The sequence below is a fragment of the Rhinoderma darwinii genome, chromosome 5 (genome assembly GCF_050947455.1).
Source record: "Rhinoderma darwinii isolate aRhiDar2 chromosome 5, aRhiDar2.hap1, whole genome shotgun sequence".
Classification (NCBI taxonomy): domain Eukaryota; kingdom Metazoa; phylum Chordata; class Amphibia; order Anura; family Rhinodermatidae; genus Rhinoderma; species Rhinoderma darwinii.
Window position 1 is genome coordinate 330,323,666 of NC_134691.1, and position 27,844 is coordinate 330,351,509.

At 38.6% G+C, this 27,844-nt stretch overlaps 1 protein-coding gene across 1 annotated transcript; it reads left to right on the forward strand.

Moving 5' to 3' along the window:
* The first annotated feature begins 674 nt into the window (after positions 1-674).
* On the forward strand, positions 675-27,844 carry COL1A2 (collagen type I alpha 2 chain). The gene is made up of 51 exons (XM_075827724.1): positions 675-861; positions 1,465-1,469; positions 4,813-4,848; positions 5,804-5,896; positions 5,990-6,043; positions 6,268-6,312; positions 7,524-7,577; positions 7,666-7,719; positions 7,820-7,873; positions 8,376-8,429; positions 8,800-8,853; positions 9,458-9,502; positions 9,732-9,785; positions 10,891-10,935; positions 11,357-11,410; positions 11,526-11,624; positions 11,727-11,771; positions 12,094-12,192; positions 12,282-12,335; positions 12,537-12,644; positions 13,065-13,118; positions 13,210-13,308; positions 13,416-13,469; positions 13,916-14,014; positions 14,114-14,167; positions 14,457-14,510; positions 14,625-14,678; positions 14,774-14,827; positions 15,463-15,507; positions 15,655-15,753; positions 16,607-16,714; positions 16,875-16,928; positions 17,822-17,875; positions 17,978-18,031; positions 18,144-18,197; positions 18,299-18,406; positions 18,619-18,672; positions 18,772-18,825; positions 19,537-19,698; positions 20,008-20,115; positions 21,020-21,127; positions 21,575-21,628; positions 21,731-21,838; positions 22,494-22,547; positions 23,209-23,316; positions 23,514-23,567; positions 23,662-23,769; positions 23,878-24,124; positions 24,360-24,550; positions 25,764-26,006; positions 27,400-27,844. Exons 1-51 carry the CDS (start codon positions 792-794, stop codon positions 27,544-27,546), a joined length of 4,074 nt encoding a protein of 1,357 aa, XP_075683839.1. The 5' UTR covers positions 675-791; the 3' UTR covers positions 27,547-27,844.

Genomic DNA, 27,844 nt, shown 5'->3' on the forward strand with positions numbered 1-27,844 from the left:
GTTGATGTGTTCATTAGGTTACCAGATAAAGGTTTTCTTCTACCTAATGCCACCAGGGACCTATCTCCTCAGTGGTGAAGACTTAACTTTCATTACCTAAGCAAGACCAAATACCCTTTTAGTGTTTAGGTGATCAGTAGGTGATCAGGAGATGGTACCCTCAGTGGTGGAGAAGACCATATCTGTATTCTTGTAGTAATCCCATAAAGACCCTTATAGGGATCATTAGGTGACCAGATAAGGACCTTCGACCTGATGCCACCAGGGATCCATCCCCTCAGTGGTGGAGAAGACTTAACTTTCAGTACCTAAGCAAGACAAAATACCCTTCTAGTGTTTAGGAGATCAGTAGGTGATCCGGAGATGGTGCCCCCACCTGATGCCACCAGGAGACATAATCTTCAGTGGTTCTGCTGAAGAAGACGCAACCTGCACTTACAAGTTTAAAAAAAAAGTTTTTAAACTGTCCACGTCCACAAAAAGAATGGAAGTAATTTAACAACAGCATTGCCTTCGTCACCACCTCTCCTTTGTTGCCAAAAGTGGTGGGGAAGGCTGGAGATGCAGCTCCTCAGCTCACTCCTCATTGGTCTGTAGACTCCTGATGACACTGAGCAGAGGGAACCTCCTGCTGTATATATGGGGAGGACCAGGCATTATTATCTTAGCATCAAGGCAGCAGGTTTCTGCTAAGTTTGGAGTAACTTAATCACATTGCATGCCAGAAACCCACAGGATCTAAGCAGAACCACCTTCTCACAAGGAGTCTGCATGTCTAGCAACCACTAGTCATGCTCAGCTTTGTGGATATACGGACTTTGTTGCTGCTTGCAGTGACTATCTACCTAGTAACATGTCAAAGTAAGTGCCTTCAACCTTTCTTCTTCTCAAGTCATCAGCCGGGACTGGTGCATTGCTTTTTGGGGTTGGATACTTGCAAGTTTGGTGCATTCTCTCTTATTTTTATGGACACTTTCATAACTTTGTTAGTGTGTAGGTTGTAACTAGCACTGCAGCAGATGTTTTATGTCTTCAGATAACAAGGCAAGGAGCCAAGAATGTGTTTAAAGGAACTGTCATGACTTGTACCATATGTCATTTAAAAAGAGCAATAAAAAATACTAAGTTACAGCCTGGCTTTATTTTATTTGTGTAGGAGTTAGGGATGGATAAAACAAAAGTTTTTGGTACTTGGCACATCTGGAAGTCAAGGGCGTTGGACTGTATTGTCTGGCGGCTCAAACTGTAGGTCTGCGCCATCTAGTGGCCAAGGCGTTTAGTGCAGCTGATTTCATAGAATAGATCATTGCCATTCCTGTAGACTGTAGTAGACATGACATCACTTAAGAAAATTTCCTGTCTAATTCTTCAGGGCATTAAGAAAAAAAGCAAACCTTGCGCTCTAAACTAGAGATTTAAATTTACCATGTGCCAAATGGCTACCTGCAAGTATATAACATCTAGGCAAGGTGTATTTTTATATAGCTATATCACCCCATTGCCTAAACAGGCAACCAGTTGCTTATGGGTCATAGTGATCCAACATAATATTCTATGCAGTTAGGAGCTATGCTGAAACTTGTAGTTCCACATAACCTATAGACTATTGCCATGTATTGCCAAAACAGCACTTGGCAGATAAAGAGTTAATGCACATGATCTTTGACTTTTCCCACAGCTGCCTCTAGGCATCCCCCAAGTACAGACTGGTTCCCTTAGGAATGCACAGGACAGTACTATGGATATGCCCTCTAGTGGTCATTTAACAAAATTACACATTCTATTTATAAGTAATGCATATTTTAGTATATAGTAAACCTGTGCAGATATAGCCAGAGCTGAGTTGGTCATTTGGCATTATTTATTGCCATTGCATACATACATTTGCAAATAAATCTATAGCAGCATTTTAGCTTAGAGAACTATAAAGCTGCATAAATGTTTAGACCCTAAAAGTTAAATGACGCATTTTTTCGGAGCACCCCTATTGTAAGTACATTTACATCAGATATGCACAGGGTTTATAACCCCAATGTAGGTTCATTCGATAGAATAGTGATATGCAGCAGGTGCAGCCCTCATACAATGACAATATATTTTACTGTGTAGCTGAATTTGCAGAATTCATTTTCTCCCTGCAAAAATGCCTCCAGTAAGTGCCAGGGACTGAGCTGGGTTTTCCTTCACCCAGTTTGCTGCCCTATGCCTGCTTCATAATACCCTGGCCAAGGCAGAGTTGCTTGTTGGCGCCTCTCCTGGCTCTCAGCACCAGCCCACTATAACTATGCCCCTGATAAGGCCTGACCCTTTGCTGCTGAGGTGGAACCACCCTTGCCAAATTGTTCTGCCAAGGTTTTCAGAAAAAAAACAAAAAGAAACGTGGCAAAGCATGCTGCTCCATGTAGTTCTTCAAACAACTGTAAGAGCTCAGGTTCACAGACTTAGATCATTATTATAATTATTATTATCAATCTTATTATACAATATTACATTATTATTACTAGAGGTTATAGTTGTTTCCTAGATATTGATTAATACGTGTAATAGCTATAATTAAATATATAATGATGGGTTCTTGTTTTTATATTATTATTATTATTATTATTATTATTATCATTTTTATATATTTGTATTACTATGTATTATTTTCATGCTTATTATTTTAGTATATTATTTTTTTGTTATTTATTGTTTTACTATATTATAATTATTTATTATTATTATTATTATTATTATTATTATTTACATGATTATTTTACTATTTTATTTATTATTTATTATTTTACTATATTATAATTATTTTTTGTAATTATTATTATATTATTTTCATGATTATTATTTTGATATATTATTTTTTTATTATTATTTACTATTTTACTATATTATTTTATTTTAACATCATTAGTATTATTCTTACGAAAAATAAATTCTTACATCAATTAATACTACCAGATTCTATTGAAGATGTGACCCCGTTCTGATTAAATTTTACATTTATATAATAAAACAATCTTAATTTAATTACATTTTAATTCAATTTTTCTCTCCCTTTTTTCGCTTTCTCTGCATTCCTCCTGTACAGACCAGGTCAGTAAATTCAACTTTTCCTTTATTTATTTCCCATGTACTTGTCTGTTTGCTTATATTAGACCAATGGGAGGGCTATCTGAAGGCTCCAGTGTTGGGTACTTCATTGATGACCTACATGTTGGCTTGCATGAGTCCACCCAGATCTACTGTGTGGGTTGGCTTTACCTGTGAGCCCCACTCATATAGGGGGCAACATGGCATAGCCCCTATAACTCCGATGGAAAATCTGGAGAATTGAGCTTAAAATCTCAAGTGAATTAATTTGACTCCATTGGACTGCGCACCTTTACTATGGATGAGCTCAGGTGCAGATACAAATCTGCAATTTTTTGGATTCTTTGGATTTGAATTTTATATTGGAACAATGTTACTGTTTCCAGAGTCTTCATTTTGGAAATCTATTTGATTTATTGCTGTTCTTAGTCGCCATGGGAACAGCTGATCTGTATTAAGGAATAGTCATAAAACTTAACAGAAAACATCTGTGGGTCTGCTCTTTACTGGAACGGATTAGTGGGAGTTAAAAAAAATTTCTTTCTATTTTTTTTACAATTTTTTTTATTCTATTACTCATTTTTTTCCTTTTTTTTTTGCTTTTTTTTTAGGTACAAAGGGTAAGATATTTTCTATCTCTTATGATACCTGCATTGTATTATATATATATATATATATATATATATATATATATATATATACACAGACGTAGCAGAGCTGAGTTTGTCATGTGTAAACATGTAATAGTGATTTTACATAGTGCTGCAAGTAAACCTATTGCATTATCTTGTCACTGTGCACAGGACTGCGGGTAAACCTACTATGCTTACATAGGACTTCCAGTTAAACCTATTACATTATTTTAGTACGATACAGCCGCCAAGAATAAAAGTACAAATGCAGCTCTGCTACATGTATATTTAGGTTCAGCTTGCAAACCGCTTGTTTGCAGCAACAAGTCCATGGTCTTAAGTTTGGGGAATGTTTCTGCCTGGGGTGACAGGTGTGGGCATGTCAGGGCAGCTCTTGGCAATATAATGGGGCTTGAGGCTCTTTAAGGATTGTAAGAAATGTAGATGGCTTTGCTTTGATTGACATTCTGGATACAATGTAAATGATATACATGATGTAGCAGAGCTGTGTTTGTATATGCAGTGGAGCTGAGTTTATCATTATGGTGATCTCATGATGTGATGTGCAGGTAAAACTATTGCATTATATTCAGTGAGTGAGATTATCACTGTAATAACATCCTTAGTAGAGTTAAGTTTGTCGTTGAACTCTTTGCGGTTTTATTGTTTATACATTTTGATAACTCTTTGAGTAAGCTTTTCTGCAGTCCTATGTAAAGTGACTAATAACACATCACAATGAGCTGTATTGATAACCAATTCAGTTCTGCTATATCTCACAAGCTCTGCTCTGCTATATCTGTATGTATCTTTATATATATATATATATATATATATATATATATATATATATATATATATATATATATATATAGACTGCTATGGCGATGGCTTTGATGTTGTAGCTCTAATAATAGACATTAATTAAACTTATTCCGGAGGGGCAGCAATGTTTAACCATTTAATGGCTATTTCAAGGCTGACGATCGCATTGGTGTTCAGGATCTTGTGGTTTGGGTTTGCTGTGCATGTTACTGCTGTCGACAATTGTGATTACTCAGATTGATGACGTGTGCATGATCGTTCTTATCTGCAGGGCCGAAGAGGAGATAAGGGCCCAAGAGGAGAGCAGGTAAGGAACAAGTCCATTCAAGGATTCTTTAACCTTCCACCTGTATAAGTCATCAGTATTATTCAAAAAATATCTACAGAATTACTAAAACAATAGACATTTTTTATTTTAAAAAATGTATCTATTTTATACAGATTTTTTGCATTTTTTTTCCCCAAAACTATTAAATCCCCCCATACTTATAATTTATGTGGAACTACAACTCCTAGCATGCTCTGCATGCTGAGAGTTGTCGTTTCCTAACAGCTCTATAGTCAAAAATTACATACTGGATAAACCTTCCATACACGGTATATGATGGGTATATTAATGATGTACTTTCTCTATATATTATGTCACTAGTTGAATTGCCTTTAGGGTAATTGCCCCCTAGTGCATAAACTTTGTAAAACACACTCTGGGTCAAATTCGGTCTCCGCATTGACTATGTATGGACTACACAGAGGTCTATACACATAGTTTGGCCCTATATGGACACATGTGTAGATACCAGCTTTCCATAAGGAACGTTCCTCAAGCTTTACAAAGTTCATGCAAAGTTCATGCTGAAGGGCAATTATCCCTATCATTTAGTCCCACAAAACCTCTTAAACCCATTACCAGTAGACAGATGCCCCAAAATTTATTTTCACTAGGTTATCCGTGAAGGTAAAGTTGATGGTTGAACCATTGTGTAGAGTTAAGGTGGCTGTAGATATTGGACAACTGTTGGCCGAATAGGTTGGCTGGCAGGTATGAGCACCAACGTCCTTGACCCATTTCTGAGTGCCGGATCCATGTTTGACCCAATGGTACACCTCGGCTTGAGATCGGGAACTGCAGGCTTTTAGTGCAACCCTAGAGACTGGCCTTCATATCAGAGCAATCACTGAACTTTTCCATCTCCATCCAAATCCCGAGTATAGTGAGTGATTTTCCAGGTTCCTAACCCATTATATGTATCTGGAACTTCTAGGGTCTCGCAGGAAACCCAGGCAGAGATGGCGCAGATGGACTCCCCGGCTTACCCGGCCCCCCAGGCTCTCCCGGACCCCCTGGACTCGGCGGAGTATGTATTAAGACTTTAACATTTCCATCAAGCTCATCTTTGACAAAATAAAACAATTTTTTAAAATAAAAAATATGGTTTTCTCTCTCCTAGAATTTTGCAGCTCAATTTGACCATTCCAAATCAAGCCCTGATCCCGGACCACAGGTAAGGAACATCTATACTTCATAATAGTGATAGCAAGACCATTGGGTTTCTATTGAGTAAAGTGACAAAAAGACATATCTCGACCAAGTTCAGCCTTCGAAGAATCTGACATTCATTATCGTGAGCTGATATCATGAGTAACTGAAAAAGGAACATGGAAGAAAAATAATATCTGATGTTACTAAGGCTTTGGTAATAACAAATGTCATTTTTATTTTTTGTAGGGTATCATGGGACCAAGAGGCCCTCCAGGATCCAATGGATCCCCTGTAAGTATATCACCATCTAATAGGCATAGCTGCTAGCCTTTACTGCTTATCAAAAGCTTTGGTATAGGATTAATAGGGCACTCACATAACCATGACGTAGCTGTGAGATCAGGAGTCATGTAGTGCAAAAAAATAACAGGAACAAAGGGTTTGAAGCTGTAGAATAAAGTGTCTTAAAATTAGATCTGGAATAGGGGTTGAGATATGTATGGGTTATGGGAAAATACAGATCGGGAATAAGGGGGATGAAGCTCTTGGATAAGCAGTGATGTAGCTCTGGGTAAGAGTGATGTAGGTCTTGGATGATACTCTTGGATGAAACTGATAAAGCTCTGGGGTAAGAGTTCGGTAGCTTTTGGATAAGGGTAACAAAGCTCTGGGGTAAGGGTAATGCATCTTTTGGAAAAAGGTAATGGTGAGAAAACTCTTTAAGAACACAATACGTAATAAGACTCTAAAGGTGCCCATGAACATTGGTCAAATTCAATCATTTCAGCTGGACTGGCTAGCCATACAATGTTTATGGTGGTGTCCTGATTCTCCCCCGACGGCAGATGTCGGAGGACAGAAGGATCGGCCATGTTGGATTTTAACATGCCCAATCCTTTATTCTCATGGGAGATAAACTGCCACCATAGGTGTCTGGCAGCAGCTTATTCCCTCTCCCCATTGGATACACATGCATGCTCTGCCAGCATGTGTATGATGGGGTCGAGAGGAATAGTTGCCGGCCAAATGAGAGTTTGGCCGGCAACTATTGTCTAAGATGTAGGGCCGCCATTTGACACAAGTGATGTAACTGGTGAAGAAGAGAGCTAAAGCTCTTGGTTAAGGATCATGTAGCACTGGGTTAAGGGAGATGAAGGTCTTGTGTAAAGGTGATGGAGCTCTGGGATAAGGGCTATAAAGCTCTTTGAGGGATGTAGGTCTAGGAGAAAAATGATAAAGCTCCTGGATAAGGATTGCGTAGCTATAGGTTAAGTGTTATGAAGCTATTGGGTAAGGGTCTACATATAGGATAGGGGTGATTAGGGTCTTGCATAAGAAAATAATATAAATATGGTATGAGTGATGAGTCCATGAGATAACACAGCTCTTGAATAAGAAACGTAAGGGACAATGTGTACTTGCTATAGAGTGGATTCATTTCATGTAAAAATGGAGTAGATATATAATTCATGTAATATGTTATCTGTTTGGTTTCTTTGTAGGGTTCTCAAGGTTTCCAAGGACTTCCCGGAGAGCCTGGTGAACCCGGTCAGACTGTAAGTTCTTCCAAAAAATATTATTTCTCACATCATCACGTTAAAGAAGGATTTTCCCATTAAAGTTATTTCTTTTTTGTATTTCTAGGGTCCCGTAGGTTCCCGAGGTCCCCTTGGCTCCGCAGGAAAACCAGGTGAAGATGTAAGTACTTGGGGCGAAGCTATGAGATGCCAAGTTATCATGTTTATACCATTTCTTATATTATGTGTTACTAAAATAAGCTTTTTCTTGGGACTTTTAGGGTCAACCCGGCAAATCTGGAAGACCTGGTGAGAGAGGCCCAGTTGGTCCTCAGGTATGAAGTCTCCCCTGCGGTTACCTCCAAGCTTATTTATCCCCATGATGTATCAATTTAGGAGCTCCTTTACTTTAGATTTAAGAGCAACCTCAACCAAATTTTGACATTTTAGTTTCTCCACCTCAATCAAATTTAGAAATTTTAGTTTCGGATACAGTTAAGTGACAGTGTACCACCCCTAAGGTCATACAGGGGTGCGTTATTTTTTCCATAACTGCCCTGCCCTTCAAAGTTTGCTTGGTGGAACCCACCTAATGTTTCCACCTATAATGCATGGTCTGATCCCCAAGATGATTCACATTGTAACTGATTTAGGAAACCAGTATGGGCCCCGTAGGTAATTAAAAATAACAGCGGATTCCCTGAGCCATGAATGTGTCATCCCATTATTCCCACACCCCAGTCTAGGAGAGGTTTTAGTGCATACCCCATACTTGTGCCACATAGTAATGTAGACGTCAGATTGCATAGCACCACTAATGTGCCCATTATCTTTTAGGGTACCCGTGGCTTCCCTGGAACTCCTGGCCTCCCTGGATTCAAAGGCATTAGAGTAAGTATCATTCTACATGTTTGTGCCCGTTTTCCAAATTTGTTGTATACATTTTTTTTCTGTTTTTATTGACTATGATGTACATGTCTGCATAAGAAAATGAGGCCCCTAAAGGTGAAGGCCTCACGACCAGGGCCCCTGTTGCCCTCCCTGTATTCCAGCCCTGCTTGGGATACAAGTTTTTGCCCAAATCTTAGACTTTAAACTCAATTATATAACACAAAATATGTCTTGTCTGGTCCGTGTATTCTACGTTGAAGATGCCTCATTCTTCAGTCAACATCATCTTGACGTCCCAGTATTGGCTGTTGCTCAAAGAAATGTTTTTGGCTTGACAGAAACATTAATTGATCTTTTTGTTTCATTTCAGGGACACGTTGGTACCGATGGACAGAAGGGAACTTCTGGCGCCTCTGGTGTCAAGGTATCTATTCCAATGATCAATATTGGACACTTGGGTTTACAGCTATCGTTACCCAAATCTTAAGTTTTAGGTGTAGTTGGAGGAGCATAGTAATGTAATATTACACATTTATTCAGAATCCTTCACAAAAAATTTAAAAAAGGGGCGGAGAAGTGACAATTTGTGTGTTAACAATTTTAAAAAGGAAAAAAAGGGCTAAAATAACCTCATAGTTGGGATATTATTTATTTGGGGTGGAACATTTTTTTTAAATAAATGTCCACATTAAAACAAGTCACATCCATTGCAGTAGTAACAAATTCGTACTTATCAATATGGCGGCTTGTATATTCAATGATCATTTCCTAGTTGGTCCAGCTAGGCTGTAGTCTAATATGACATTGTATAAGGTATGAGGCATGCGGTTCTGTATACCTCATTAGTAGGTCGCAATATAGTTCAGCCGTCATTTTACGCCAATACATATCCAGGTAGTAAGTGACGTTACTTCCTACGGCCATTCTTGCCATATGAAGGATATTATGGGGCGAGAGTCTCGGCTTGACTATAATTACTAAAATCATATCAGTCATTTTAAATTTCCATTTTTTTTTTTTTTGTATAGGGTGAGAATGGTGCTAACGGTGAAAATGGATCTCCAGGTCAAGCTGTAAGTATTAAATTCATCACTTTTTTGTATTTTCGTTATTTAATTTTTAATTTTATTTTTTACTTTGTTGTTTATTATTATGTATTCATTTTGATTATTATTATTCTTAGTAGTAGTATTATATTATGAAAAATTATACCTTTTTATGTTTACATATTATATGACATTTTATATAATAAAAAAATAAAATAAACCTACTGTAATATGCTTTCTTCGTGTTCTTTTAAAGGGTTCTCGTGGTCTCCCTGGTGAAAGAGGTCGTATTGGATCATCAGGCCCTGCTGTAAGTGGATTAGAACATCTCCACAAATCACTGAAATAATAGTAATCATCTTAAATAATAGTAATTCATATCACAAAATGCTACAGGAATATTGTAAATTATTATTAATAATGATATTCTAAAGGACCGTTAGAAAAGCGATTTCAAGTCCAGAATTTATAACTTTGTCAGTGGTGGGCACATGGTGGCCCATGGGAGTGTTCACCCTCCGACCCTTGCATACCCTTTTCCAATATTGATAAGATATGTCATAAACATAGGATCATTTCGAGCCTGACTGCTAGAACTACCACCCATTACAAGAACAAAAGTATTCATAGACATCAGAGACGTAACTATAGGGGGTGCAGAGGTTGAAGTGGCATCCGGGCCCTTGTGCCTAAAGGGGCTTAATGGCCCTCTTACCAAAGAGGAGAACATTAGTACTATAAATGGTACATGAGGTTTGGGTGGCCCTGGTACATATTTTGTCAGATCCAAAAATAAGTAAGATATTTTTGTTGGGACAAATATATACTGATATAGCGTGTGCCAGTTTTACAATTGGCGCATTCTGTCATCTGTAGAACACTTAACACATGGACCACCAAGAAAATATTCTACCTTGTACGTGCCAATGATCGGCTGGCACCATGTTATCTAAGGCAGTGAAGGCTACGTGCAGTGGTATACATAGAGCAGAGATGGCACCAAAGCCAAACCCAAAATGGGGCTCTAAAGCTTGTTACCCCTTTACAGTTTCCGATCACTTGTAGGAGCAGAGGGCAGCATTATCCTGTGGTTGCTTCCTTCTCACTTGTTAGTCTGAGCTGGGCCCCTTCTTCTCATGGCCCCCATAGCAGCTGCCTGGATCTCTATGGTAGGCATGGGTACTAGATAGCAATAGCAAATGCCGAATGACAAATTGGCACTTGATATATGGAATTGCCAATGCCAACAATGTAACATGAGGGAGGATAGGTTATAGTTATATACATTTAGACAAAAAATGTACTAGAAATACATAAAAACTAAAATATCTAAAAGGGAAACCGTGATAAGTTAAACTCATATACATACATAAAGTATATTGCTTCCCTGAATGACTTGCGCCTTTTTTTAACAGGGTTCCCGCGGAAGTGATGGTAGCGCTGGCCCAGTCGGACCTTCTGTAAGTATAAAATATGTTTAAAATTATCATTGTTGTTAAGTAGTAGAAATGGAGTCCGGTAATGCAATGAAGTAGAGTAGATATCCGAGGTTTATACTGTAATATAAAGATATTATAAAGTATTATAGTCATGTAGGAATAGCAAAGATACAATCATAAGGCGCAGGCCACATTGGACACCTGTAATCCTTATCCTCTCTTTTCCATGGTGGGAGTGGTAGTGGGCCAAGATATTAAAATTGTCTATTTAGAATTAAAAAATGGACTAAAACAAACTAGGTTTAGAATGAGGGTTAGAGTTCTTGACGAGACAATGAAAAGGGAGAATATGCTATGGGATCAGTGGGTTATTCTTTGATGTTTTAAAGGTAATGTGATTTTTTGGTTATTGATTTTTTTTAACTAGTCCTTTGTGTTTTAGGGCCCAATTGGTGGTGCTGGCTCCCCTGGTCTCTCTGGCGCTCCTGGTGCCAAGGTAAGTTGGTCAATTTGGTGAACTTAGCCTCAAACGAAGTCATAATTAATATGGATGGAAATATTTTTTCAAGTATTTCGGCACTGCTTGATAATGGTTTGTAACTTCTTAATAGGGTGAATTAGGACCTGGAGGTAACAATGGCCCAACTGGTGCTGCTGGAGGAAGAGGTGAGCCCGGACCCCCTGGAAGTTTAGGCCCTGCTGGACCACCTGTGAGTATTACCTGGATTCTAATAATCAAAGATAATTTCTGAAGATATGTATGAACGGGAACAACATATTTAACAAATTAATTTTTGTTATTATTTTTTTAGGGCAACCCTGGTAACAATGGTGTCAATGGCGCAAAGGGTGCAGCTGTAAGTATATATTTGAATTATATTTGTTAAAAGGGGTTGTCCAGGGTTAGAAAAATGGTCTGCTGTTTTACCCAGGAACAGCACCTCTCTTGTTCATGGGCTGTGTCTGGTATTGCAGCTTAGCACCATATGACTGATAAAATCAGGGAGCTTCTACATTTCATTTTCAGTTCCTGACAAGCTCCTACAGTAAGGAGTCACTATTAACTTCCATGTTAGTAGACAAAATGGTAGATGCAATCTAGGAAGGAGGGTGGAGGGATTGTTATATTATGCTATATGCTATTATAAATCAAATGAACATGTTCTCATTTTATTTCAGGGTCTTCCTGGTGTAGCTGGTGCTCCTGGCCTGCCTGGAGGTCGTGGTATTCCCGGACCTGCCGGACCTTCTGGACCATCTGGAGCCAGAGGTCTTGTTGTAAGTCTTGTTGTATAGCCATATAGTTCAGTTTTATGATTCTCTCTATTTTTCTATAAGTTAAACTCATGATAATTCATTTACCACAGGGAGATCCTGGTGTTTCTGGTGCTAAAGGAGATTCTGGAGCAAAGGGTGAGCCTGTAAGTATCACCAATTTAATTAAGCATTTGTTTTATGCATTATAACAATTACATTGTCAATCAGACCAATACCTCGATAATTCATTATCAGGTCAAATGTCTGAGAGCTACATTTACATATAAAGAGATTTTCTTTAGAGGGTCAGATAAATCCCTCCGAAGCTTGTTCTTTGTGCTCATAAGTTTGTCTTTTTAATGCAGGGTATTGCTGGTGCTGCTGGCCCTGCTGGTCCTTCTGGAGAGGAAGGAAAGAGAGGAACCAATGGAGAGGCTGGATCTTCTGGTCCTGCTGGAAATGCTGGAATTAGAGTAAGTATGCTTAAAATTACCTACAAATAAATTATTTGATTACTAATCTAGATAATGAATACATTTTCACAGATAGCGAAGGTCCAGATGTGACAACTAGATTTTTCATTGTTTAGGAACGATACATTGACGACATTTTTCATTCTGTGATACATATGTATTTTGATATTAAACCAGATCGCATTAATAATGTATGGTTAAACATATAATGGGCAAATATGTTGCTAATCTTGGGTCTTCCGGCCCATTTAAATATTTGCCAAGAGAACCGTAAGGAGTGGTCAATGCTATATATAATGCCATCTTGATCACTTCCTAATCTTTAGAACCACTTAGTGAAGTATAGCCTGTACCTTTTTACACTATTACTGCATTTAGATGTTTCCTTTAAGTTCTAACTAATGTTGTTGGTTATTTTAGGGTGTTCCCGGAACCCGTGGTCTGCCTGGACCTGACGGTAGAGCTGGTGGCATTGTAAGTTAATTTAATTTCAATGTTTTATACTATTATCTAATATTCCTCCACACTGAAAACCAGTTTCATTCATGAGTTTTATTTTTATTAGGGACAAGCTGGTAACCGTGGTGCTTCTGGTCCTTCTGGAGCTAGAGGTCCTAATGGAGATAATGGACGCCCTGGAGAGGCTGGTCTTATTGGATCAAGAGTAAGTTCATATCTCTGCATATCTTGTCATGGAAAGTCTTTCAAAATATTGCTATAGGTTCATGTTAAGTTTTCTAAATGTGCTAATCATAAATATTGTTGTTGTAGGGTCTTCCTGGCTTTTCTGGAAGCACTGGTCCTGCTGGCAAAGAAGGTCTTGCTGTAAGTAGTACTCTAATATTCAAGCTTCATACATTTCATGCCAGATATATGTTAGAAACTAGAAAGACCCTAGCGGAGAATTTGTCACTGAAGTAAAATCTATCTAGAGATCTACCAATCCTAGATCTTAGATGAGGTACAAAGTGAGAGAGAAGAAACTTAGTGCCACTTTTAGACCTTAGTTATTAATGTGTATCAGGTAAATTAGATCAAAATTGTCAAAGACCAAGAATTTGGGGTCCATATCATATCAACAGCCAAAGTCTTGTTAAGTAGCTAGCCTTGATGGGTTTATTTTGATACCTAGTTGAATGCAGTTGGGTAACAATAGATAAGGTCAAGGTTGCACCCTGTAGTACATGTCATCTTCAGAAAGTCATTACCATTGGTTTGATTTAATTTTATATACTCTCTGTTTTGAGCTGACCTGTTTTCTTATTTTCAAGGGTCCCCAAGGTATCGAGGGCCGCTCCGGTTCCACTGGTCCCGCTGGAGGCAGAGGTGAACCTGGTAGCATTGGATTCCCCGGACCCAAAGGTCCATCTGTAAGTATTCTATGGGAATATAATTTATTAGTATAATATTTAGTGTAATCAAAACACATGATAACCATATGTGACGTTAATGATGTCTTCACCTTCCAGGGTGAGGCAGGAAAGAATGGAGACAAAGGAAGTCAAGGTCCTTCTGGAAACAGGGTAAGTACAATATCTAAACTGACTGCAAATGACTAAAGTGGTACATTGTATGTAGACATGGATGGAACTTGAGGCCTGTAGGCTTTAATGTTGACTTCAGTTTCCACTTTGAAGTACCATAAATGCCACCAGAGCCACTTGCTAGTTATCTCTGATATTCTCTATATGAGTCATAGGGTATATAGTGTCCTCTAACAAGACCTCATGTCAAGCTTTTTTGTAATGGAAATAAACCTCAGTAAATGATTTGGTTGTTTGCCAATGTATAATTTTCAATGTTTGCTTTCAGGGAGCCCCAGGTCCTGATGGCAACAATGGTGCCCAAGGTCCTCTAGGTCTTGGTGTAAGTTGAATCTTCTAATCATTTTATCACAACCACCTACAACACATAATAATACAAACCTTTATTCCACATAAAGCTGTAAGATAACTTATATCTCCTGTATCTGATCTATAGGGTCCTCAAGGAGAGAAAGGTGAACAAGGTCAATCTGGTGCCCCAGGATTCCAAGTAAGAATTTTTCACTATTTTCTAAATACAATAAAAAGAAGCTAGCCTAGATCTATGCATACAATTATTAATCATTGTTCATTCTGTTCCAATAGGGTCTGCCAGGTCCCGGTGGTCCTCCAGGAGAAGTTGGCAAACCTGGTGAAAGAGTAAGTATCCAGTTAATGTAGATTTCAGAGTTACGGATGAGTGTAATATAAATTGCTATCTTGAGTAAATTAACATCTTGCCCATTTATTGTTTAATTCCGATATTTATTTTTACCATTACTCACATGGCGCCAACATATTCTGCAGCACTGTACAGAGATTGTCACCTTTCACATCAGTCCCCTGTCCCCAGTGGGGCTCATAATCTAATTTCTCTGACAAACACTAGGGCCAATTTCATAGGGAGACAATTAACCTACACGTATGTTTTTGGAGCGTGGGAGGAAACCAAAGCATACACGGGTTGAACATACAAACTCCATGTAGATGTTGTCCTTGGTCGGATTGGAAGCCAAGTGCTAACCACTGAGCCACCATTCTGCCCATCAAGTGGCCTCATAACAGTTATCCAATCTATGTAGTAGTCTTCTCCTTGACCAATAATATGGATCCTGTGGATAGCAATCCTTAAGGAAATCTCAAAATCAGTCTTGGTGCCCCTAGATTGGCTTTTAGAATACATTCTACAAGGAATCCCCTCTTTTAGGGACTGACTCTTTGGGATCCATCTGAGAAAGACTTGACCTTCATTCATTTTACCAGCATGTTGATATTTCTTTTATTTATTTATCTAGGGTGCCCCTGGTGATTTTGGACCTTCTGGTGCTGCTGGTACAAGAGTAAGTATTACATTAAATTAACCTGGTCTTTTTGTGCCATCTATTTCCGTCTTGCGTCTATATGTAAAACTTCCAGATTTATTGGCACTATTCTTTAATAAAAATATTCCATACATAATGCTGATTCTATTGCATTTTACTTTTTAGGGTGAGCGTGGTGCCCCTGGTGAGAGTGGAGGAGCTGGTCCTCTTGGATCTCTCGGACCTCGTGGACCAACTGGTGCCCCCGGAACTGATGGAAACAAAGTAATTCTACTGTTTTTTAATGTCATTTTGCAACAGGTCAAGCAACTTTTTTGGGGGCATAAGTAGTGATACAATGTAATGCATTCAATGTCAAAAGCAAACAATCATGAGGAACCCCTTGAAGTAAATTACTCATTAACAATATCATTATAGTAAGCATTGGTACTCATGTCATTTATCACAATTATAATCACGTTATTAGCAGTTATTTGAACATTATCAAGATAAATTTTGAGGTATGCATTGGTAATGATGCAATAATAATAATCATGAATTATGGATGTAATGCTCATTGATAGCTAGGTGATCATAAAGATGAGGTTACCAGAACAAAGGTTGATCATTGGGAAGTAAATTCTCAAAGTTAATTGCAATTAAATAGATTGTTTACAGTATAAAGGTTGGGAGTGAGATCGATGAAAATAGCTATTGGTCAGTCAACCAATTAATATGTATACTCTGTTATGCCTGGTGCAGGGCTTGGAGGGGAGGTGCATGACACAAGAATTCAAAGAACACTAAATAGAGAATTCCTGTGTCATGCTCCGCCCCCGAGGACCTACACTAGGCATAACACCGTGTATTAGCTTTGTTTGGACTCTAACCTTAAAGTTTTGTGGCCGTTTACCTCCATTGTATTGATTATCTTGAGAAAATGGTCATTTTTAGCCACGTAGTAATGTTCATTGATATGTATTAGGCTATTCTCACATATCTTTGACTAGTATTTAGCCCTATAAAAAATAGCAATTCTCATATTGTAAGTAAAGTATTGTATTTAAAGACCATACAGTAATATGTCTCCTGTGTATAGCCCATTGGAAAGGTAACATAATGATTCTTCTGTCTCTAGGGAGAGCCCGGTGCTGCTGGTCTGAATGGAGGTCTTGGACCCCAAGGCTCTGCTGGAATCCCAGGAGAGAGAGGTACAGCTGGAGGCCCAGGAACCAAGGGTGAAAAGGTAACTTGGTAAAACTTATGGTCATATTAAATGACCCCCTGTTTGTAGAGTAATAGTATATGGACATTGGCTCTCTTTTTTGGAATGTGATAGGCCCACAGCACCCAATTATGACCATGACTTGTGAATATATTCCTAAATATATATTTTTGATCCACAGGGTGATGCTGGCAATTCTGGAGATTATGGTAGCCCCGGTAGAGATGGAGGCCGTGTGAGTATATTGTATGGTTTGATTTGAATTCTTAGGAGTCCATGTCACTCGTTAAGATTTTTCCTTTCCATCATTTTTCCAATATTTATAAGTGTAGAGCATTACCTGTTGTATATATTTGTGATGTTATCTAAACATATACACGTTGGATCCATTATCTGGAATGTCGGAGTTGTACCATAAGTAAAAACATAAGTCACCTCTATCCTAATATAATGTACCCATAAGTCCTCCCTCCCCTATCTTTCAAGCTAATATACACTGAACTCCTTCCTGACCCTACGCTATGTAATATGTACTTTTTCCCAACTCTACATTATTTACTATGTATCCTTTCTTAACTCTACGCTATATAATTTGTACCCCTTCCTGACCCTACACTATATAATATATACCCCTTCTCAACTCTACACTATATAATATATACCCCTTCTCAAGTCTACACTATGTAATATTCACCCCTTCCCGACTCTGCGTTATTTTATATGTACCCCTTCTCAACTTTACACTACATAAAATGTACCCCTTCCTGACCCTACACTATATAATATGTACCCCTTCCTGACTCTACACTATGTAATATGTACCCCTTCCTGACTCTACACTATGTAATATGTACCCCTTCCTGACTCTACACTATGTAATATGTACCCCTTCCTGATTCTACACTATGTAATATGTACCCATTCTTGACTCTACACTATGTAATATGTACCCCTTCCCAACGCTACACTATGTAATATGTACCCCTTCCCGACTCAAACCTGATGAAGTGTCAGATATCTGTACACAGAAGATTAGGATACTAAGTGTTCCACTCTGCTATTCACGTTCATGTTACATATATCGGATGCCGTTGCTCTTACACTGTATATACTATTTTTTCCTTATAGGGTCCCGCTGGTGCTGGAGGTGCACCAGGTCCAGCTGGAGGTCCCGGTGACAGGGTAAGGATGTGATCTGGACCAATACAAGACATTACTAGTCTAAAATAATAATTCGCTACAATCTGTATCTCTTATGGTTTTATTTTTTGTTATATCTTTTAGGGTGAATCTGGTCCTTCTGGTCCTTCTGGCAACTCTGGTCCCCGTGGTACTAATGTAAGTGAAACCCATTATAATAAATTGATTACTATACCTTGGTAAAAAAAAAAAAAAAAAAAAAAAAAACACACGCAAACGCTGATCATTTTCCTTCTTTCGCACTTTACAGGGTGAACGTGGTGAAGCAGGTCCCGCTGGTCCTACTGGTTTTGCTGGACCTCCTGTAAGTATTTGGTCTTTTGATCTACCTCCCCCAAAATTTTTAATTGTACTCACTGTAGCAAAATTTTTATTAACATAAATTGTTATGTATTATCTCTCTAGGGTGCCGCTGGTCATGCTGGAGCTAAGGGAGAGCGAGGTCCAAAGGGACCCAAAGGAGAACTTGGTTCTGGCGGTCAAATAGGCGCTGCTGGAGCTATTGGCCCCGCAGTAAGTTACCGATTTGTAAAACACCATGGAAAAGATATGCTTTAGAGTAAAATACAAATAGGTTAAAAATGTGGTTGATATTACTAGCCTTTAACTACTATACTTAGTGGCTTGATGACCCAAAATCTTGAAACTTCAAGATCAAAGATACTCACCAATATAGTTCTAGATGGGATACAATGTGAATAAGTAAAATTTGTTGTTTTTTTTAGGGTCCCAATGGAGCTGCTGGATCCCCTGGTGCTCGTGGTGAAGGCGGTCCCTCTGTAAGTCAACATTGTTGATACCAAACATTAGGATTGCCATGAACCTGATCATAAAGCATTAACTATATATAACCACATATATGTTCTTCTCAACCATAGGGTGCAAGTGGATTCCCTGGCCCTGCTGGAAGAGTTGGTGCCCCTGGACCCCCTGTAAGTACATTGGCAATATCCGAATCAGTTTGCTTACACCCTATCGCAAAGATAAATTCTAGTAGACAGCTGGAGATACATGTTATAAAGTTTCGAAACTAGACGACTTCCATCAATGCCCTTTTCAAAAACCACATTGTCGAAGCTGCCGCCGTTTTAATAATTATTTATTACCCTTGATTCGATAAACATGACCATTGATGAGTCCCCGACAAGGCATAACGTTTGTAGGCCATCTCCATAAGCATTATCTGCATGATACCTCCTAGAAGGGGTATCGCTCTGCTGATAAAGTTTCAAAAAAACAGAATAAAATTTTCCAAAAAGTTCTAATAAAATTATAAAACACATATAAACAATAATGTTTCAAGGCAAAACGCTTTAGTAAGAGGATGTTGCACTATATCCCTTCTCTTCATCATTCGGGTGCACTAAGGCTCTGCTCAAACGTGCGTCCTGGTTACCATTTAAAACCAAAAACCAGGACGCAGTGCCGGATCCACTGTACAATGTACACCAAGGGCACCAATGACTTATAATGGGGTCCGTTCGGTTTAGTCGAGGTGTCTGTCGGACTGATAGGAAAAATGGTGCAATAGTTCAATTATATAGAAATGTAATAGTGATTTTCATCTCACAGTACATACATTCCATGCCATACAGTATCCCTATATCTACAGATCATATATCTTTTTTTTTTTTTTCCCATAGGGTGTTGGTGGCCCTTCTGGCTCAGTTGGTTTCCCTGGCAAAGATGGTCCAAGAGGTCCACGTGGTGATGGTGGCCCAGTTGGTCGTCCTGGTGAGCAAGGTCATGGTGGCCCACAAGGCTTGGCTGGAGACAAAGGTCCTTCTGGAGAATCTGGTGCCCCTGTAAGTTACAACATAATCTATGCTGTTGATTTTAGAAGAAAAAAAAAGTTTGTAATTTTTTTCAAAAGTTTGTCATTTTTTCAAAAAAAACTACAACATTAATATTTTATATCATACAGTCTTTGTTCCCTTTTAACTTTTAATAGATATAGTCTTATGCTATCATTTACTCCTCCAAGTTCATACCTTACAGATCTAAAGTAATTAAATACATATATATCGACGTCACTTGTGCATTCGAGCAATATAATATATACAATCTACTATGAAAGTATTCACAAGTCTTTCACTTCTTTTCTTGGACTATAGGGTGCCCCTGGTACTGCAGGTCCCTCTGGTGTTCTCGGTTCTCGTGGTATTCTTGGTCTTCCCGGTACAAGAGGAGAACGTGGTCTTCCTGGTGGGGCTGGTTCCAACGTAAGCATCTTATTAATAACCAAAAAGTAGCCATTGATAGTGAAGTGGTAACATGAAATAGTACGTGGAAACCATGGGGCCCCATAATTAAAACAGACATACCTGCCACGGTCATAGAATGAAATGATAAAAAAAAAAATCTGCCTGCAGACTCATGCAGCCACCACAAGGGGGAGACTGCAGATGGATTTATACAGCTACCATTGAACTCAACTAGTGGTGTCTACAGGAAAATAACATGAACCTCTGGTGAGAAAGGAGGTGAAATTCAGGCTACCTTAGGTTCCAGTAGACAATGTAGCGGAGCTGGAGCCAATAGCTGTGGTGTTATGGAGCAGGGCTCAAAAGCCGCCAATAAATAAGGAGTAAGTATTGCCCATAATTAGTGATATAAATTTTATTTTTAAGACCACAAGTGTAAGTTTGCTTTATTAAAATAATGTCTGTTTTCCAGTTTAGAAAACCCTTTATCATACACCCCATTAGAGAATTCTAAGTTAATAGAGGTTGGAGGGGTGTCCTCTGTTCAGGATCCTCATCTCTTGACCAGAGTGGAGAGCGGTTACAAAGAGCGTCTCTCGCTCTGGAGGACCTGTCCTGTCCTGCATTACACAGACAACCCATTGATATAAATGGACACTGAGCAATGCTTGATGTTCCCAGTGGTGGCGCTGCAGGGAAATTGATCACTTACTGCCAGGTTTCCCCACAGATTACAGCGAATCGCTAGTGGTCCCAGCAGAGAAACACTTTTGCTTATTGTTAAGGGAACCTTCTAGCAAGTAGAGATAGTCATATCAAGGGGTTCTCCACTTTGGACCATGTCCCTATACATATTTTGTGGATATATAAATACATTTTTTAAAAAATCCTAAAGAATATATTTACATTTTTTTCTCTGCAGGGTGAGACTGGTCCTTCTGGTCTTGCTGGTTCTGCAGGTTCTCGTGGAGGTTCTGGTCCCGCTGGATCTCCTGGTCCCGTTGGCCATGCTGGTGAAGCTGGTCGAGATGTAAGTAATAAGTGTATATATATATAAATATTCCAGTATGTCTTTTAGGAAGGATATTATGTCATCAGATGACCACTTGATATCTGGGATACTGACCAGACGTGGTCAGCTCATGTTCCTCTACCACTGTTCACAATAGTTTTCTAAATCACAGTTAATTCCAATCTAAGAGGTTTAATTACCTCTCAAAATACAGTAGGCTAAAAAATATTCTTCACCCATGACCCTTTCCCATCCCTTTCATTGGCTCTTATACATATCTTGAAGACCCAATGTCATCATTTTTTCCACCCTGTCCTCTGACCCATCTGTCCTCAAATCCAACACTAAAAAAACCTGTTGATCTACCTAAGTTGTGCTCATTTTTTACAGTCGTAAGGCATTTATGCAGTAGTGGCAGAATTTAGTGTAGCTTCTCATAAATTAAATGCATCCATTTTATTATAGGGTCACCCTGGTAATGATGGACCTTCTGGTCGTGATGGTCTTCCTGGCTCTAAGGTAAGTGTAGCATCTTATCCATCATATGACGGAGAATATTAATTTCTCTACTGATCAAACCAGTAGCATTTAAAAACATTGCTCTCTCGTGCTGTTTTTTAGGGAGAGCGTGGTTATCCTGGTAACACTGGCTCTGCTGGTCTCGTTGGAGCTCCTGGTGCCCTTGGCTCTTCTGGTCCTTCTGGTAAATCTGGAAACCGTGGTGAAACTGTAAGTTGAAATTTGCTGGTGAACTTACACGTTGAGGTTAAGATGTTTCAGGGTATTTACTGATCTCGGGCCATAATGGGCCGACCAATGGGCTAAAATGGGCCAGATCAGTACAATATAGATCTGTAATATGGTCCTATGCATAAGGCCCTAAACTGAAAAAATAACAATAAAGCCTAAATAAAATGATGGATAGTTTTATATTCTTCTATCTAAACTTTGGTGTATCTTACTTAGTATTAGTATGAAAAATAATTACGTAACCTATAATATTGAAAATATTTCATAAAATGAAAAAGGAAGAAACTTTAGAAATGTTCTCACTTAAAAATCTTCTCCCGGTTTGTCTATAAGGCTCTTATGCAGACCTATGTGTCTCCATGGTAACAGACTACAAATAAATCTTGTGTAGTCTGATCCTGCAGTCATATTCACTGCCATCTGTCCCCTAATTCTTACTAAAATGCATTCGGGTCTATCGGTTATGTTTTATACTCCATTCTCCCTGATCGTTGACCAATTTTTTTTCTACCAGTTACAAATATAACATATCATTACATGGCATACATAGTACTTCACTTAATTGTTTGAATTATCTGATGAAATATTCCATATGGTACATACTGTACTTTACAAATATTTTTCTTTATTTTAGGGTCCTTCTGGTTCTACTGGTTCTGTTGGTCCTGCTGGTGCAAGAGGCCCTGCTGTAAGTATTATTATTATTATTATTTTTTTTATTATTATTTTCTGCATTAACATATTATATATAGGATTTAATGTTTTATATCATTTTATGTTTCATTTATTCAAATTCCGGGGAACATAATAATTCAATATTGTTGGTATAGTTTAACGCCCTATTGGCTTCAAAAACTTGTTGCCCACACTTTGAGGAACCCAATTTAAAGGAATTATTTGTTCAGAAACCCCTATTAGGGAATTTGAAGTTATTAGATGGGATTCTGCTGTACAGGATCCTCATCTTTTAGCTAAAGTAGAGAGTGGCTACATAGCAGGTCCCTCTCTGAAGGATCCAACATGGCCAAACATTACATGGAACAGTCCATTCATTTCAGTGGACACCATGTAATTCTTAATTCCACCCGTGGTGGCGCTGCAGAAATATTTAACACTTACTGCAAGGTTCCCACTAAGCTGATCGCTGTTTGTCCCAACAGCAGGACTTTATGAGATCAGTTTATTGCCAGGGAAACCTTATAATAAAATAAAGGATTTTGGTATAGGACATAATTCTTATTTATAAATCCAGATCTCTATACCCTTTATACTGTGGATTAGGATTGTAAAAATAGTGGATCTTACTGTTGTCATATTCGGCTTGGCTAACATCACTGTATATTATTTAGGGTCCCCATGGTACTCGTGGTGACAAGGGTGAAGCTGGTGAGAAAGGAGGTAGAGGTCTTGATGGTCGCAAAGGACACAATGGTCTACAAGGTCTTCCCGGTCCTGCTGTAAGTAAATAAGGCTGCATGGAATTACAATATCGAGGTTTACATTTCATTATAAATTCTGCATTTAAAAAAAAATATATATATATATATATATATATATATATATATATATAGATATTAGATTAATATATCTGAAGGTGTTTGAGTATTTTCTTCTACCATTAACTTTGCATATTTTTTCTACCGTTGCTATCTAGGGTACTTCAGGAGAGAGTGGTCCCTCAGGTTCTATTGGTCCAGTTGGTCCTCGGGTATGTAAATTTAATCAACATCATAAATAATTAATGTAACATTAATACATTTTTTATTTGCATTCATAATATCAAAATTACTTCTATATTTCAGGGTCCATCTGGTCCATCTGGTCCTCCAGGCAAAGAAGGTCGCTCTGGACATCCTGGCTCTATTGGTCCCGTTGGTCCCCGTGGTCCAAATGGTTTCACAGGTCCTGCTGTAAGTAATACCCTGAAAAAGTTTATAAGTTACTTTATTGAGAAAAAAAAGCTATATAGCTGTAGCAATTATAAACCTGGGCTTATGTTTACTTTTCATGTTACATAGGGTCCTCCTGGTCCCCCTGGTCCTCCTGGCCACGCTGGTACATCTGGTGGTGGATATGACCATCAAGAAGGAGGTGAATTCTACAGAGCTGACCAACCTGCTCGCAGACCCAAGGATTATGAAGTTGATGCTACTCTGAAATCTCTGAACAACCAGATCGAGACCATCCTGACCCCAGAAGGCTCAAGAAAGAACCCATCCCGTACCTGCCGCGACTTAAGACTCCTCCACCCCGACTGGACTAGCGGTACGTAAAAGTGGTGGATACATTTTCCATTGTTTAGTTTTAAGAGGATCATCATGTCGATTGTGTATTATGTAGTGACCTATTAAGTCAGTGGTTCTTCATCTTGGGTTTTTAGTAGGAAGCCTAGAAAAGGAAACCCAATCCCATAATGACAACAATATAAAAGAGTTCTCTATAAATTAATGACCTCTGATATATTTTAGGACTACAGAGATAATATTTTTTAACTTTACAGGATTCTACTGGATTGACCCCAACCAGGGCTCCTCTGCTGATGCCATCAGGGCATTTTGCGATTTCTCTACCGGTGAGACCTGCATCCACTCCAGCCCAGAGAGCATTCCACAGAAGAACTGGTACACCAACAAATCCAACAAGGAGAAGAAGCACATCTGGTTCGGTGAAACCATCAGTGGTGGCACACAGGTAACTCTTATTTCCAGGAGCCTTATAAAAATGTTAAATACAAAAACATAAAACCTTTTATAATTATGTTATGAATAAGCCAATATATTTTGTCTTGAGATGGAAAATCCCTTTAAATTTTGCCTGACCACAGTGCTGGTTTTATAGAAAATGGGACCATGGGAAAAACGCAAAGTAGCCCCCCTTGCAATTTTTAGACAAGTTTTTATCGTAATATCAGCCCACATAATACCACCGTTCACTATACCAATATAGAGTGGCAAGATAATACTGCCGTATAGTGCTAACATACAGTAATACTGCCGTATAGTGCCAAGGTACAGTAATGCTATATAGTGCCAAGATGCATTAATACTGCGACATAGTGCCAAGATACAGTGATACTGCCACAATACAGTAAATACTGCAATATAGTACCAAGATACAGTAATACTGCAATAGAGTACCAAGATACAGTAATACTGCGATATAGTACCAAGATACAGTGATACTGTGATATAGTACCAAGATACAGTGATACTGCCATATGGTGCCAAGATACAGTGATACTGAAGAATAGTGCCAAGATACAGTGATAATGCCAAATAGTGCCAAGATACAGTAATACTGCAATATAGTGCCAAGATACGGTAATACTAGTACCAATACTAGTACAAATATAGTACCAAGATACAGTACTAGTGCCATATAGTGCCAAGATACAGTAATACTGCTATATAGTACCAAGATACAGTGATACTGCCATATAGCGCCAAGATACAGTGATACTGCCAAATAGTGTCAAGATACAGTAATACTGCGATATAATGCCAAGATACAGTAATAGTGCCATATAGTGCTAAGATACAGTAATAGTGCCATATAGTGCCAAGATACAGTAATAGTGCCATATAGTGCTAAGATACAGTAATAGTGCCATATAGTGCTAAGATACAGTAATAGTGCCATATAGTGCCAAGATACAGTAACCCTGCAATATAGTGCCAAGATACAGTGATACTGCCATATAGTGCCAAGATACAGTAACCCTGCAATATAGTGCCAAGATACAGTGATACTGCCATATACAGCTCATATAACATTACCATCGATTTTAATGAATGTAGAGTGATTCAATCTTAAGACAAAATTCATTTCTGACTTTTGGATAATGTATGAACATCGGAAAGTATTTGAGTAAATTGAATGTAATTTTTATTTGTAACCTTGCTAGATTGAATACAACGATGAAGGTGTCACTCCCAAGGATATGGCCACTCAATTCGCCTTCATGCGTCTGCTGGCTAACCATGCCTCTCAGAATATCACCTACCACTGCAAGAACAGCATTGCCTACATGGATGGAGAGAATGGCAACCTGAAGAAGGCCATCATTCTGCAAGGATCCAACGATGTCGAGCTCAGAGCAGAGGGAAACAGCAGATTCACTTTCAGCGTTCTTGAAGACGGCTGCACGGTAAGTCTTTAGGGCCAATTCAGACGACCCAGTTCTTGATAATCCCCATTGTAGCACTACAGACTTTTAACATGGCACCAAATGGTAAATGGAGCAGGTTGGGCAGTCGGAAGATGTGCCAAATGTATCACAGTGGTTCACACTGTGTGCTAAATCTCCTCCTTACACCAGCTTTGATTAGGCTTATTTTGAAAAAGAATTTCGTACCTGATTTTTGCCGCAATGTTGGCTCTTTTTAAGCCCCGCCCCCTTTTCTAGACACTTTTTAAGAGGGTCTAGCAAGGCAAAAAATCTGTTATTTTTAGCACATTTGCTTAATAAAATAGGTCTAAAGCGAAATGCGACATTATGCGCCAGAAATGCGCCACATTTTGGCGCATTTTATGACATATTCCAGGCCCAAACATATTAGTAAATCTGCACCAATGTCTATCAAATTATTGAACCCTTTCTGTTAGATCACGCTAAACATAATTTTCGAATTGGAATTTTATTTTTTTTAAATGCTCCGGTGTGTAGATATTGCTGTTACATGCTTGTTATGGCGCCCCCTGGTGTTCTTTTAAATCCTTCTCACTACGTCCACAAAATGTATCCAGTGGTTATGAGAAGACGCTGTTTCTAGTGTGTCAATTCTTATTGGCTGGCCTACATAATGTGCTACTGATCATGTCTGACCACCAGCACTGGACACATTATGAGGACGTTCTGAAAGGGAATCAATAGAACACCAGGGGGCGCTATAACAAGTATGTAACATCAATATCTAACAGAGAAATTTAATTTTTAATTGGAGGACAATCCCTTTAAGGCAGTAATGGGCAACTGACAGCTCAGGGGCCACATACAGCCCTTGATATGTAATCCCATGTCCCAGTAGAGGTGACCGCACATGATGGGTCACTGTCCATTATAGTGAACTTAGCTCTTTTTGTATGTCTAAGACTATAATGTAGAGTGATCATGCAAGTGCGGCCACTTCTCTCAGTGGGACCAGAAACATATGACAATGAATAGAAGGTGCAGCCCTTGGATGGAGTCGGTGGCCGCCTTTTGAGACCACATAAAGTGGTAGGTTGTCCACCACTACAGGTGTTAGTGAAGGCAGTTTAGGGCAAGTAAATGTATTTAAAATGTAATTTTATTGAATCCAAATAGATCCCAAATTATTTTTATAGAGCTATAGAGTTACATGATAAAATGTTGTTTGCCTGCAGTCACCACTAGGGGGAGCTCACTGCATTAGGATTTATAAAACTCCCATTGAACTCTATATGCAGTGAGCTCCCCCTAGTGGTGGCAGAAAGAATTTTATTTATCTCTGCAACCAAATCTGAGACCATAAATTGATATATAAGGATGCCCAGTCATTAATTTTATCCTTTTATTACAGAAACATACCGGTGAATGGGGCAGGACAGTCCTAGAATACAGAACAAACAAACCAACACGCTTACCCATCCTGGACATTGCACCTTTGGACATTGGTGGTGCTGACCAAGAGTTTGGATTGGACATTGGCCCAGTCTGTTTCAAATAAATAAACAATTTAAGAAAAACTAACTTAAGACATGTCCTCTCTTGCCCCTTTTTTAATACCGAAAGCTGACACCTTCCAATTTTTTAGTTGTTTCCAATCATCAACTGCGTAAATTCTGGGCAAGAGAAGGAAATTTTTTTGTTTAAAAAAAAAGGAGCATGGTGCAATGCAATCTAATACATCCTAAAAGAGGATACGAAATTCTTTCACGATCGTAACATCAAGTTGTGGGAAAGAAAATGTCAGCTTTTGTAATACAAAAAATTCAAAAAATCTCAATAAAAAACGTGAAAGCTTG

What these genes read in the sequence shown, in the direction of transcription:
- COL1A2 (XM_075827724.1), top strand. Translation starts at nt 792, where the DNA reads ATGCTCAGCTTTGTGGATATACGGACTTTGTTGCTGCTTGCAGTGACT. An exon ending in CAGGAAAACCAGGTGAAGAT is followed by an intron (nt 7,720 to 7,819) that starts GTAAGTACTTGG and finishes TGGGACTTTTAG; the next exon opens with GGTCAACCCGGCAAATCTGG. An exon ending in GAGGCCCAGTTGGTCCTCAG is followed by an intron (nt 7,874 to 8,375) that starts GTATGAAGTCTC and finishes ATTATCTTTTAG; the next exon opens with GGTACCCGTGGCTTCCCTGG.